This window comes from Juglans regia, chromosome 2 (genome assembly GCF_001411555.2).
Source record: "Juglans regia cultivar Chandler chromosome 2, Walnut 2.0, whole genome shotgun sequence".
NCBI lineage: Eukaryota > Viridiplantae > Streptophyta > Magnoliopsida > Fagales > Juglandaceae > Juglans > Juglans regia.
In genome coordinates, this window is record NC_049902.1 from 37,059,140 (window position 1) to 37,073,859 (window position 14,720).

At 33.4% G+C, this 14,720-nt stretch overlaps 2 protein-coding genes across 5 annotated transcripts; one reads left to right on the forward strand and one right to left on the reverse strand.

The window, feature by feature from the left end:
- Window positions 1-3,634: 3,634 nt before the first annotated feature.
- Window positions 3,635-8,257, reverse strand: LOC108985229 (meiotic recombination protein SPO11-1). 2 transcript variants are annotated; one of them, XM_035687247.1, is made up of 15 exons: window positions 8,200-8,257; window positions 7,987-8,086; window positions 7,058-7,131; window positions 6,809-6,910; window positions 6,318-6,391; window positions 6,089-6,105; window positions 5,272-5,341; window positions 5,145-5,181; window positions 4,887-4,934; window positions 4,745-4,803; window positions 4,648-4,679; window positions 4,421-4,526; window positions 4,145-4,265; window positions 3,999-4,062; window positions 3,635-3,928 (listed from the first exon to the last, which is right to left on the reverse strand). In XM_035687247.1, the coding sequence occupies exons 1-15, from the start codon at window positions 8,255-8,257 to the stop codon at window positions 3,802-3,804; spliced, it is 1,089 nt and encodes a 362-aa protein (XP_035543140.1). In that variant the 3' UTR covers window positions 3,635-3,801. The 2 variants fall into 2 exon arrangements, with proteins under 2 accessions (XP_035543140.1, XP_035543141.1); XM_035687248.1 differs by having other exon boundaries at window positions 3,859-3,928; window positions 4,416-4,526.
- Window positions 8,258-11,519: 3,262 nt separating this feature from the next.
- LOC109016500 (two-pore potassium channel 1-like) lies at window positions 11,520-13,730 on the forward strand. Of its 3 annotated transcripts, none has more exons than XM_018998908.2 (3): window positions 11,520-11,587; window positions 12,178-13,122; window positions 13,230-13,730. In XM_018998908.2, the coding sequence occupies exons 2-3, from the start codon at window positions 12,212-12,214 to the stop codon at window positions 13,396-13,398; spliced, it is 1,080 nt and encodes a 359-aa protein (XP_018854453.1). In that variant the 5' UTR covers window positions 11,520-11,587; window positions 12,178-12,211; the 3' UTR covers window positions 13,399-13,730. The 3 variants fall into 3 exon arrangements, with proteins under 3 accessions (XP_018854453.1, XP_035543144.1, XP_035543145.1); XM_035687251.1 differs by lacking the exon at window positions 11,520-11,587 and adding an exon at window positions 11,626-11,741 and having other exon boundaries at window positions 13,230-13,725; XM_035687252.1 differs by lacking the exon at window positions 11,520-11,587 and adding an exon at window positions 11,741-11,801 and having other exon boundaries at window positions 13,230-13,725.
- Window positions 13,731-14,720: the final 990 nt, after the last annotated feature.

Below are 14,720 nucleotides of genomic sequence, written 5' to 3' on the forward strand. Positions count from 1 at the left end.
TTTAAATTAATTCAATTCTTCTATTCATTATTTAAATATTAAAAATTTGATAAGAGAAAAAAATAATAAAAATTAAAAAAAATGTAATGTACGAAAGTCATGTGAATAGTAAAAAATTGTGTTAGATTTTTTCTTTTATAGTTTTGGAAATTTGAAATCTCTCTTCCCATTTCCCTGTTCATGAGGATTTCCAATTACCAATGCCACCACGGGTCAGTTGGCCATTGCTATGAGGTTTGAAATGTAAATTGTTGCTTAGTACCGCCATATGCTTTTCCCAGCTCCATCAGTGACAATGCTATCACATCTTGATATAATATCAAAGCAGATCAGCATTAAGTTAAAAGCTAAAACGAAAAAAAGAAAAAAACTATTTTTACAACAAAAATACATAAAAAGACTTGTTTGCACTTCTGAAAGGGATTGGAGTTGGCATTTAGTAGCAGTGGCTGTATACGTTGCCCAAGAATCCATGAATCCTTTACACTTCACTTGTGAGTTGTGTGGATGGAAAAGAGCTTTCATTTTCATATTCTGATTTTACATGAGAAAACAGGTTCTCTCCAAATTGGTCGTATTCCTCACATTGAAGTCAAATCTCATTTTAAATGAACGTGTTTGCTTCTCACCCTCTAGAGGTTATAGCACATGATGAATGGATCGGTGGGTGAGATCTAGATGGACCCTCTAAACAAAAGTCGGACTAATGAGAAAGTGAGACACATGAACATAATTGGAATGACAAGCTCTAGATGTCTTCAAGTGAAAGCAAATAATATTGTAGCCCTGAAATTATCTTTCCCTCGTGTACGGGACAGTGCAGCAATCATTCAAAGAAAACAAGTCCATCAAGAAGAAGAAGAAGAGGAGGAGGAGATTGTTTTCATGAGGGATATTTCAATCGGTGACAGAGTGCTGACACGCGAGGTCTCAGCATAGGATTGAATTAACCATTTGGAATATTAAAAAATCTTCACAATCTCCTAATACTTTACACTCTACATTATTTTTATTTATTTTTTTTTATCAAATATTTATTATATAAATAATGAATAAAAAATTTGAAATAATTTGAAAAGAATAAACTTAAAAAAAAATTTTAAAATTTTAAAATAATATAAAGTATGAAATATAGTAAAAATTGTGTAACAAAGCTCGAGGGATATACACTTATAATGACAGTATGACAACGGCCTGACATTGGGATGAAATAATGGATTCTCGATTATCAGTTATGAGGTGGGCCTGTGAAATTGAATGCTCTTATCACGCACGAAGGCGACATTGATTTTTTTAGTGCAGACTTTGCTTTTCTTTCACTCAAAAATAAAAGGATTCAGATCCCAAAATAAAAAAGAATACACAAAAATACCACACTAAAACCTTAAACTAATTTAAGCCTCTAAAGCTCGTAAACCAGGAAGCCTTTAATAGCACAGCGTTGGACCATAACAAATCTCAATCCTTAAAGAATTCGATAGATACTAATACTATTCTCAAGAAAATACCAACTCAAAAAGTTAAAAACCAACATGATCAAAACTCAATGACACAAAGCCAGTCCAGCAACTCACAATTACCATCCACTCTGGGCATTGGTGGGTGTCCTAGATGAACAAGAAAATGGCTCTACTGGACCATACAGTGGCGGTGGTGGTCGCTGATAAATTGGTGGCAATGGCGGTGGGAGGTGAGTAGGGGCAGAACCAATAATTTTTTGTTGAGAGGCCAACTGACATAAATATAAAAGCAAAGTTCTTCTAGTCTCTCTGTATGAGTACACGTCTATTTAAAGACTTGAAGTAAAAAAATTAATATTATAATTGCTCAAAATCGATTAAATAATAAAAAAGTCAATATTGTTCTACAAATCCATCATAAAAGTAGAAATAAAGGATAAAAATCAAGAAACTAAAAAATAAATTTTATTGTTAAATTTAAGACTAAATGTTGTAAAATCTCTATTATATAGATAGGAATAGCCATGGGATATATATTGTCTTCATTCCTAATTGTTGACGCGGTGGTAACATAGATGTTAACAAAACTCAATCAAATTAGACTAGCTAATAGAAGACTCGAACGAAAATGTGTCAACAAATAGTAAAAATGAGATTTTAAATATATCAAATAGTTTATTAATGAGATGTGAAAAAAAAAAAATAATTAGTGTAAGCATGTGAAATTTTATTAATGACCAAAAAATAATTGTAAGTATGAAAAAAAGAAAATGCTAGTCCTCCTGTTAAAAAAATGCACGTGAAAAAAAATATAGATGAACTATACTAGCATGAGCTGCCAGCGGTAGCCGTAGAGCCACCCATAAAAAAAATATTGAAAAACTAAGTGCAAAGTAAGATTTTTAAAAATTTTTAGAGAGTCAAATTATCTTTTCTATTGAGCGCATCTTAAAAAAAAAAACTATGTATTAAAGAAGGGTTTTGAAAGATTTTGGGAGGCCGTTGCCGTCCCTGCAGGTGAGAAAAGATGCGCATATATACCATGATTGTCAGGCCTTCCATGTGGTGGACAATCATATTCAAATCAGAAAGATAGATCTTACAATATTTAAAACTATTCCAAAAAATCTCTCAAATAGAATGAAATACTCGATTAATATTGTTTTGCGTAAAAGTATTTTACACTAAACAATATTTGACACAAAACAATGAGGATGATCTTTCATGTGTAAAAATATTATCCCTGTATTAATCATAAGCTAAAGAGATAGCGCAATCACCAAGACTCCCAGTACCGCCACAAACACACCACCAAGAGTAACATTGGAAGATCGCATCCTTCTTTTCTGTCTTTATCGAATCGCCTTAAATAAAAATAGGAGGACTATAATAATATAATAATAAGGGTCTCTACAGGGACTGTTAAAAAATAAAAAACAAAAATGCACTCATCTGTACATTTCTTCGGTGCATCCTTCAATTCCCTTAGCATTTTGCTAATAATAATTTTCAAGTCTTTATGAAAAAATATAATTTTTTTTTTCTGTAAAAGTAAATTTTTTAAAGTGAAACCCCGAAGATAAAAAATATAATACTGCCACTTACCCCCTATAGAGGGGGCTGGTAGCAGCACCCAAGAAAATGAAGCAAAGAAATGGGTTATGGGTCGATGATGAGATGTTCACCCACTTATGAGAGAGGCGATTAATTAATTAATTGCCCAACGATCAGAAAAGTTATTAACCAGTAAAGAAATGAAAATTACAACCGTTAATATGCAAATGTCGTATAATTATTTAAAAAATAAATAAATATAATAATTATATAAAAAAATTAATTTTTTAATAATAAATTATATTCTTTTTAAAATGACTATATAATATTTATAGACTCCGTAACTATAAGTATTACTATTCCCCACAACCCCACAACACAACTGCTTTATTTTCATCTCGATTACTCAACCCACCTGTCGTTTCGGTCTTGAATAATTTTTTTTCCCTACTTCCCCCACCTATATAGCCCATAGGCATTAAGGCAACCTACTAGCACCCTCTTTTTTTCTTTTTTTTTCTTTTTTATTAATGTTTGTCAATAATTTCCTCACCGTAATGATTTGTCATATCCAAACCCTTCCATAACTCTTTTTTTTTTTTTTTTTTGTCCTTCTGAACTTTTTCTTCCGAAGCTTGTCAAAAATTTACTTATTAGCCGTCATTAGATGATGGCAGATACAACCCAATGTGCAACTTTGTCTGAACTGATGATGTTTCAGATATTGCTGAACTTGTATGATTGTGCTCCAAGATGGTAAGCAGATGCTCAAAATGCATCAGATGAGTTAAATGTGCACTCCACCTTTAATTTTAGATGGAATGTACTCTTTTGTCAAAAAGGATAGTGAGTACACGGACAATGCTTCAATCTCGAATTTGACCCCTCTTTGCAGCATTAACTCTAGCTCCGACCTTCCATGGATGAAATCTACTCAAGTAACTATGTGGTCCAGGCAAACAAGGAAATGTCGCAGAATTTTACCTCCATTTTGGGACGTCTCTTTGCAAGTAGCATCTATTTAACATGGATTCAGTTTTCCTCTTGTCTGACAAGAAGATTAGGGACCCCGGCATAAGGCTACAAGCATAAGAAAGCTTATCTGAAACAACACAAGTAGCATCCATTACCTTTTCCTGTAAGAGGAAGGAGGCACTGCTGAGGAAGACAGTATTTTTCAGAATCTGAAGGAAAAGCTCCAAGCCAGCGTACCTCTGGGCAACGCAGATATTTTGCATCATAGGCCATTTGCTAAAAAAAAAAAAAATTACTAGTAAGATCCAAAACAAGAGTCAAGTTTGCATGGTTCTCAGCATTTCATATATGCAGTCCTAGTTGCCAGTTTGCATGTTTGGCTTGTTCAAGCGGATAATAAGCAACAATATTATCGACTTAATAAACCTAACCAGTGAACCAAACCGATATGTTGTCAGAATGTCAAAGCCGTATGGATCACAATCCACCAAGCAATAAGCAGGAAGACACAACTTTTCGATGAGAAGCCGCAGAAACCTACTTAACACAAATGCATATATCACAAGAGTCCAAATAAATCAAACAAAACAAAACAATTGTTCAGCGTACATGGCTAGATACAGAGATACATGCAAAACTAAAGAACGGGAGTTTTTACCTTCGTGTGGGGATATCTGGATAGCCTCTTCCCTGCAAAAAAAGATATAATCAAAAAGGATTTTGAGATGGAGGAAATGACCGAAGGGAAACCTTACTGTGATGACAATGCAACGGTTTGCATTGCAGAACTGGTCATTTGCTAATCGCTGGAATACTGCATTTCATTAATGGGGCTAGTCAAAAGAAAGAATATAAGGAATGGTGTTACCTTCCATTATTCTAATAATAATTGCATACCCGATTCCTTCTCCACAATAAGAATGAACCTAGCAACACTAACAATATCTACGAGCAAGGAATTGAGGAAAATTTAACTTATCTATGATTTAGGTTATATGTGAAAATCAATCAGGAATATTAAAGACCTTGGCAAATAATCCATAGGAAACCTTAGATAAAACCTTTCGTTCTTATAAACTATCAATCTGGGGTTGCAAAAATTTTAAATATATATTGGTCTGATTTGTCTTATATATTATCCTACAAATTGGATACCTTTGACTTCTTCGACCTGAACGGGAATGGGGTGGGCCTGCAAGAGAACCAGATCCACATATATCTCTTAATTAGCAGAAAACTTATTTCATCTGTTGACATCATCCATACCAGTCCCCATTCTTACCATGTTAGGACAATTTATGCAATCAAATTTCCTTCCTCCTTCTAAGAATCTAATCCATCCCATCACCAACCTGTAACAGAGAGTGTGATCAACAAACTTTGGCAGCTGAGCACACATGATAACAAAACTACAGTGGAATTGACACAGCATATTATGGGTCAGCCTTGCTGGACAGAACTCCAAATGAGAAAGCTGAGAACAAAGCACAGTTTAGGTGTTGGATTACTAAAGCAGGCGATCATTCTCATTCAGAGCCCCCAAAAGTGGGGTATGTTACATGTTGGTCTCCTTCGCGAAATTTCTTTTCTAAATGACTTGAAGACAGGTCTGTTTTGGTGGTGAGTGGAGACCAATGGGAAGTTCAAACCTGTGGGGGATCTTAAAATTCTATGCTCACTGGAAATCATTAGCGCTGCATACATAGCAATAATAGCTGAGGTCCTTATTAGTTATACTTCCATGAATGTCATATATCCTCAAATTTGAAACCACTCAAGTTAATATTCATCCAGTCAAAGATCCTAGTGGGAATAAAAATCCCACATCGACATGGATGTATTCTTTAATCAGTATAACATAGAGACCATGGGCATATAATACTTGACTGTAATGATACAGAGAACTCTTTTTTGCACAAGTGAGTTTTGACTCCAATGGGACTGAGAAGGGGAGATTTGAACTAGTAACTTTGGCTTCACGAGTGGTCGCCCCAGACAATTGTGCTACGGATTGAGGGTTATAGAAAGACAATTCAGACTAAAATGAGTATGATTGTCTTCTTATCTTACAAGGACTGAGTGTGATCTCAAGTACCTACCCATTCCCAACAGAAACCTGCCAAAAGGAGACAAGTTGTCAATGTCCATGAAACATGTAATTTCCTTAAGATAACACATTGAACAAGGTGCTGCAAAAATCTGATGCTGGTATCACCGGTTTACTTATAATTGCTTAGACGATCCCCCTTATTTGTTAGGTATGAACCTCTAAGGCTTTACACACACCAGAAAGAACCAGGAAAAAAGAATTGAAGCAAGAAGACCTACCACATTTAGATTGTGGCGACTGCATTGCATAAGGATACATATGTCGTTGATTGCCTGGTCTACGACCGACTGTTCTGGATTTAAAATTAAGCAAAATTTGAAGAAAGTAAGAACATCAAGCATAAGAAGACTTGCATCCTGTTTGAAGTTTAGATTTTTCCAAAATATCTAAGTACTGACTTGTGCCTTTTATCATAACAGCAAATGTTATGGACAAATAATCTGAACATATTCAAAGATATCCTATTATCCCTTGTAAAGCTTTCCTCATATTGAGGCACGAGGCTTTGTTTAGCATAAAGTGATTACTGAGAGACCAAAATAAGGGGGTATGATGAAATTTGTACCACTGAAAATGCACTTTTCAGAATCCAGTTCACAGTAATAGGGAAACTTCGACATAAATCTCCTAGAAGACTATACGCTCGACATTTTCATTTATAACTAGAAATATAATTTGAAATACGAACTGAAATCTAATTCAGAATCACCTGAAAATATACATGGATGCATGTAATATATATCTCTCTTAGACCCATGCCTGCTTTCTTGCAGAAGTTGCTGAACAATCAACAACACTCTCAGCAGGATATCTGAATGAGAATTAGATGTCATCAACAATCGAGGATCTGATTTTATGTTTTATTTGTTTGTAAAATGAAGCAGTAGATTAGGATTCCATTTAATGCAGGACCCATCACAAGGTTTTGACAAATATTTAAGGTTAAGCACCTACTCACCCAGCCTATGTACATGGCTTTCCTTTCGAAATGTGAGAATTTCCTTCCCATATGACAAATCATAGCTGCAGCAGCTGCATACAAAGATGGTAGCGCTTAAATTAAAACCCAACATCAAGATGAATTTCACGACAGTTGCTAGTTACCTCACCATGGGGTCGTCTATGATTTCCACTTATCGTATCATCTATGCTCCCTTCTAAACAAATCCTTACACTAACTGCATGAAATCATGATTAACCATACACAAAGGTACTGTTGTAATCTTGGAGGTGTTCAGATGTGTTATTTCCTCCAACAAATTCCTAAACCTCCAAGTAGTAGATAGAATTTTTTTCCCAATCATACGTTCGGCAGGTGTCTTTTGTGAACCTTTTTAACTAAGTTCTAATCCTGAAATTCCTTCACTTAAATGCTAGGGAGATAAAGACAGGTGAAATCTTTAAGTTAAACCTTCGTATTCACACATTGGACATCTCTTTAATCCAAAACTTAAACCTATGGATTTGGACCCTATTATAATATTACATATCCATCTTTCTCACGATTACTAGACATCTAGGGCGCAATCGGTCAAACTTAGACGAAACACTCCCTCGGAAACTAAATCAATTCTTGTATCACCATCCTTTTCTTTTTTTTTAGTTTTAGCTGTTCTTGCATCGAATGCAGAATTATTGCCGAAATTAGGCTTCTCAAGCTGAGTTAAATCATAGATTAGCCTAATTCAATTATAACACGAACGGTTCGTAATAAAATTTTAGGAACCAGAAAAATAAAAACAAATACACACACACACACACTAAAATAAAAGAGCTACGAATGTAACACGATGAAACTGAAAAGAAAAGGTCTAACGATTCAATCAGGCGCTGAAAATGAACGAATCTTCGGCTTTTTTTCGTGAAGGGTAAGAGAATAAACCGAACCAGTTTGCGTTTGGATTCGTGCAGTAATTTCTGAATCGGTCGATCAGAATAGTCGGTGACCGTCCGTTGCTCAGTTCCTCAACTATAGCTCGAGTGAACTCTGGAAATCAAAATCCAAAAACTGATAAAAATTAGAAATGGTAATTGGAATGTGAGTTCAAGGCGTTTCTAAACTTGAAATTGAGTTTGAAGTTTAGTTTCTGGATTTTTTACCTCTGATTTTTCGTAGCAGATCGCAGTGCTGCTGTGAGCCCGAACGCTTTCCCTCCATTTTTCTTCTCCAATTGAAAATACAAATTTTCAACTATTGATATCTTAGAGCATTCTCATTGGATTAGCTAAAAGTTAAATCTAATGAAAATTTAGCTATTAGGTCAATAAATTGCTCACATTGAATTAGTTATATTCCAAATATTTAGCTACAGTAATATCTAAACTAATTTTCAAATTTGGAACACAATATTCATTCATCAAATCCTTTTTATATTATTTCTTTCTCTCTCATTTTAATATTAATTATTTCTCTCTCCATTTTAAATGACAATTGAAAAAATATAATTAGAATACAATTACAAATTAATATATAATATTATAAATAATAAAATATGATAAAATAAAATAAATTCATAATTAAAAAAATTAAAAAAAATTTAAAATTATTAATTACTCATTACTATATAATGAATAAATGGATAATTCAATTTGAAAATTTAATGTGAATTATCAAAATTAAATTCATCTTATATTATTTTATTATCATATAATGAAAAAATAGCTATTCCAATGTGGAGATTTATATAAATGAAATAGTTAAAAGTTAAATTCATCTTATATTCATCAAAAATGTACTTTAATTTAACTATTTCAACGAGAGTGCTCTTATAAAGCTCTTGGCAACCACGGAGATTTTTACATAAACGACGGTCGTTGTCAAGGAAAATATTTACCAAAAAAAAAAACCCTCGCCTGTTTAGAAAATTTGAAGCAATGGAAAAAAAAATGACAAAGTGGTTTCCACGAGATGGTGAAACAATAAAATTTTATTTTCAAACTTGTTTATTTATGTACTAAACATATCAATAATGTAAAAACCTGTGGTATCAGTTGTCATACGGAAAAAAAAAAGGGTTCATACTGCTACTACGCCGCTCAGTTTTTTAATTGATCGACGTGTCCCTAATATAAATTATCTTTTTTTTATCTTTTTTTTTTTAATTTTTTAAAACATTTTAGAATATTTTTTTTAAAAAAATTAATACACTAATACTCACTTCCTTAATCATTAAATTAAAAAATAAAATACATGAATATTTAAATTTAGGTGGCATAATCTCATTTTTTTAAAAAAAAATTATATTTTAGATTTTTTTATAGTTGACGCGATCCCATGTATATAGCACACCGCGTGTGTTGATTAAGGGTTTATTTAGATTTAGAGATGAGATGAGATAGTTTTAGATGAAAGATAAAAGTTAAAAAAAAATATTGTGAAAATATTATTTTTTGATATTATTATTGTTTTGAGATTTGAAAAAATTGAATTGAGATTTAAAAAAATAAATTGTTTATTATATTTTGTGCGAAAATTTGAAAAAATTGTAATGATAAAATGAGATGAAATGAAACACTTTCCGATCGAATCCAAGCAGGACCTGAAAGTTACTGAGAGATAAACTTATTATTATTCATACATACATACATACATATATATATATATATATGAGTGATTAATCAATTTAACATAATATTTGAACTCGTAACATGCTACCCATATTGAGACTTGTATAGGTATATTGATCTCGGAGCTGATGCATGGGAGAAAGCCAAACGCATGGTGAATGTTGATGATGCATTGGCTACTCTCATGCATGGTTAAAGCTGGAGTACTGATTTGCCTGTGTAAATGACACAGGCAAATCACTCCAGCTAGCTCCCATTGTGAGTTTTAGAAGGAAATTGGCATAGTATTTACCAAAATACATATGCTTAACCCTTTTGAGTCAAAGTGAAATTTCATTAACAAATTCATATAAAGACATCAGTCGTTATAGGATTTGTTGTATATTTATCTAGCAACGAGCTTGAGATAACGACATCGTCTGTCAAGGCTATGATATATAAAAATTTACACGAGTAACATTAAATATTGTAAAGTTTATCAATTTTAAGAGTATGTTTAGACACTTGGAATATTTCAGAATTTTGTAAATAATAATTAAATAGTTTGAATGAATTTATTTTATTGCGATTTGAAAAATAAGAAAGAAAAAATTGAATAAAAAATTAAAAAATTATTTCAATATAATTTTTGTTTTAAAGTAATTTGTACGTAAAAGTTGAATTAATTTTTGTGGTAGGTGATGATTAGATGAAAATATTGAAAATTAAAAATTATAAGTGTTTTGTATTTAAGTAATATTTAGGAATGAAATTATGAAAAATTTTGAGAATTATGAAAATTCTTTCTAAACATGTCTTGTTTGGAAATAGATCACATCTCAAAATTTTCATCTCATCTCATTTTCAAACTTAATTCAAATGTAAAATTTTCAAATTAATCATTACAACTTTTTCAAATAAAAAATTAAAAACACAATTTAACTTTTTCAAATCGCCCAAATAAAAATAATATTATAAAATTATATTCTAATAATATTTTAACTTTATAATATTTTTTATTCAATTTTTTTCTCTCTCATTTCCCAAAATTCAAAAAATACTTAACTCAAACTATCTTACTATTATTCACAAAATTATTATCTCATCTCACTCTTCAAACAAGCCCTTTTAAGTCTATTTCTCTCCGAACTCTACAGTTAATTCGATCAATAAAACTCTAGAAGAAGATCCCAAAACAAAATAAATGCTCTCTCAATTCTCAAATAATACAAAGAAAGAGAACCTCATCATTTCACATGATCCTGGAAGCTACTAGTCTTTACGCAACTCTAACCATGGTTTTACAAGAAGGAGGAGCGAGATTCATCATTCACATGTCCTAAAGTAGCTTAAAATTGAGGCAACTTTACAAAAAAGATACCTTAGTTTTGAGTACTAAAAAATGAAACTTATGGTACACGCTTGTCAGGGTCGATCATGTGGTTAACCTAGAATATTGTATGGAAACAACATATGCATGTTTCAACCAATTAAGCAACATGATATGAGATCAGACCGTACGGTGGCCATGGAAGGACTAGAACAAGTATACATCACTAAACTAAAATTAAACAACATGACATGATGTCTTGCTGTATAAACCGACCCAGATAGATAGCAGCATGCCAATTCATGGTCAGGCTGTATAATAAGCTTGCTTATCATAATGGGTATGCCCATTCAATACTCTCTATGGCAGCTTCCCTTGGTACCCGGAAGAATGAAAAACATATAAGAAGTGAAGCTTCCTTGGTATTTTCCAACGTAAATTTAACCTAGTACGGGACATATTTGTGGGAAAGTGCCTGTTAAGATATGGACGAGTTTAACTTTGACGTTTTGTTGGAAATTTCAATGCACGTCCTGTTCTGCCTCCCGGCTAGTTTAAAGGACTTGCTACTCAAATTTTCTCCAACTGATAGATGCAAATCTCCTTCCAGTGGTAAGCCAAACTTTGTTCGAGTTTTTTTATTTTCCTATGAGTTGGTGCTTATTTCAGTACTAATTTCTACTTAGACCATGATACTCGAGTCAGTTAGCTTTTACTTCTCAGCAAATTAAAAGTTGTTTCAGTGCAGTATAATCTATATATACAGGTAATTATACCGAGTCAGAGTTGCTTTACACTTTGCAAAATCAACTGCAGCTGAACTGGAGTACTGACTATGAAACTCAAACGTCATCAATGACGTCTTCTTAAGCTGCACAGCTTCTTTCTCTTCTTTTTTTCCCTGCATTTATAGGAAAAATCTGTTTTATCAGAATTATTCCATGAACTCATCATATATATTTATATATATATGTATGTATGTATGTATGTATAGTTTGTGGCAATGATGCTTGTAGTTTTTAAAGGCGATGAAGTTAAATTGTATATCTAAACTTTTTCACAATAAATGCTGAAAATTTATTGTTTGTAAATGCTGTTTACTCAGTTACTAAGGATTTGGAAGTGTTAATACTTACGCATGAACGATTTGGTAACATGCTAGTTTTAGAACTCTAACGAGTACACTTATACCATGCATCCAGGTCTTAATATACCAGTTGTTGCTGAACCATCAGAATGGCCTCAAATGGTGCCCAAGAGCCCACGCTGTCAGGAGGATTAGAAGATCCTGCAACCCAAAAGAATGAGACAAATGCTCTTAAGAGAAGAATATACGGCTATTTTAAAGGTGCTCGCGTTGGAGATTCTGTTCCTCCAGAGGAAAATGGCACTGCGCCAACTCCAGCTCGTTTTAACTTTCCTTCTGTGAAACTGCACCCGAGTCTAAAGCAAGTAGGAATGGTGGTTGGGATCTACTTAAGTGTGGGATCTTTAATCTTCTACATCTTCAGACACCAGTTCAAGGGGAAGTCAACAAATGCTCTTATTGACTGTATTTATGTTTCTGTCTCAACAATGACCACGATTGGATATGGAGACCTTGTGCCTGATAGTGTCATTACAAAACTATTTGCCAGTCTTCTTGCCGTCTCAGGAATGGGTCTTGCTGGAATAGTCCTGAACATTACATCAGAGTATTTGCTGGACAAGCAAGAGAAGATGCTAATGAAAGCCCTACATGTGCATAAAAAACTTGGTCCAGAAGAAATGGAAAAAGAGTTTGAGGCCAAAAGAGTGAAGTACAGTAACTTTCTAATGATCGGTGTCGTTATCTTGGTGCATGTTCTTGTCGGGATAACCCACCTAGCTGCTGTCGAGGGATTCGATTTCATTGATGCATTTTACTGGGTTTTTGTTACGATCACAACCCTGGGCTATGAAGATGAGAGCTTCAAACACACAAAAGGTCGCTTTTTTGCTATAGTTTGGGTATTGACAAGCACCACATCTTTGGCCCAGATGTTCCTCCAGGTCATTGAGGTCAAATTTGAAGGCAGGCACAAGGCATTGGTCAACTTGGTTCTTGACCAGAGGAGGAAACATCTAGATCTGGAGGCTGCAGATCTTAATAATGAAGGGGTGGTAAAGTAAGTGAAATATCCTCAATATGGATGTAATTTTTGTATGTTGGATTCTCTTTAACTGGTGCTTACTAATTTATTCTCAACTTTGCTTTTCCTCTGCATTTCCACAGTGCCAGTGAATTCGTCATACATAAGCTCAAAGAGATGGGGAAGATTAGCCAAGAAGATATTGCACTTGTAATGAAGGAGTTTGAGGATCAACGTGAGCAGTCAGGAAGTTTATCAGCATCCAACACAAAGCCTAGTACTGAACCATCTCAGACAGAGAAGAAGTACTGAGCATATTTTAAGCAAAGTGGCTATTGAGTATTGACTTATATAGAGGCTTGTGAAAAATGAATAAACGTTTTAAGTATTATTAAGATCACCTACTTGTAAGTTTTTAATATTGTCTCAATTTAATAATCAATGTTACGGCTGTAGTTTGTCGCTGTAACAAGTTCGTCATGGAGTAGAAGTGCTTTCTTTCTCCCTATGTAATTTGTATCAAATGGGTGTTTTCAGAATATAAGGAAGTCCCTTGTACAAAGCACATATCATTTGTATTTTTATGTAATAAAGATGAAACAGACAGACCATGATGCTGATCAGTGTGATGATTCTTTATGTCACCGAACTAGTTGATACAATTTCTTAGATTTATGGTTTCTATGAGCAAGATATTAGAGTAATTAGCATTTCAATGTTTGATTGATCTGTACTCCCAGCCTCGAAACTGCAGATAGAATATCTTCCTACTACACAAAAACATCAGTGAGTTTAGACTGCCTTTGGATATTGAGCTGAGCTTAGCTAAGAGCTCAGTCTAATTTTAAGCTGAACCTAACATCTAAACACCCAACTCTCAAATTACTAAACTCATTTCAACTCAAAACCTCCTTACATGTGGGATCCACAACCATTTTCAACTTAACACGTTTTTATACTTGGGATCTACAACATTTTTCAATATCTCATAAGAGAAATAAGTGTCCCAAATGAACTTTTTTTTTTGTTTAGAAAATGTTTTTTAATGATGTTGTGAAGTTTTTTATTTTTTAAAAAATGTTTATGATGATTAGAAAAATACATGAAAAAAATAAAAAGAAAAATAAAAAAGTGAAATGCCATTGTTCGGTAGCCTAATTCGGGACACTTTTTCGGTTGCTCTAGCACAACTATTCTCATAAAAAGTACTAAACTCATCTTAACATCTAAATACACTTTAAACTCAGTTTAGATGGATCCTACATAACTCCCTCCACTATTCAACTCATTACTATTTATAAAGAACTGAGCTCAGCTTAACATCCAAACGAAGCCTTACTCTATCAATACCATTCAGCCAGTCCACCAGAGTCTTTGAATCAGATTCATATGTGAATCGAGTCCATTGCATACAAATACACAAATTTAGGCCACGGGGCCAGGAATCTGAAGCAAAAAGAACAAAGAAGACCTCTCTTTGGTGGGCGTCATATTCTCACAATATGTGGGAACGTGATTCCCGCGGGAATCTAATGGATTTTCATGAAAGTTTGAACCAAATCCAGGAATGACATTTCTCAAAGTGATCCTAAAAACCGTGAATTATAAGCAGCCCTTAACTTTTTTGATAGATT

Bases quoted from the DNA above. Each gene is read 5' to 3' on its own strand.
- LOC108985229 (XM_035687247.1), bottom strand. From the start codon at position 8,257: ATGGAGGGAAAGCGTTCGGGCTCACAGCAGCACTGCGATCTGCTACGA. The intron at 7,132-7,986 runs GTTCGGTTTATT...CTTTGTATGCAG, and splicing joins ACGAATCCAAACGCAAACTG to CTGCTGCAGCTATGATTTGT. The intron at 6,911-7,057 runs GTGAGTAGGTGC...ATTCTCATTCAG, and splicing joins AAGCCATGTACATAGGCTGG to ATATCCTGCTGAGAGTGTTG.
- LOC109016500 (XM_018998908.2), top strand. From the start codon at position 12,212: ATGGCCTCAAATGGTGCCCAAGAGCCCACGCTGTCAGGAGGATTAGAA. The intron at 13,123-13,229 runs GTAAGTGAAATA...GCATTTCCACAG, and splicing joins AATAATGAAGGGGTGGTAAA to TGCCAGTGAATTCGTCATAC.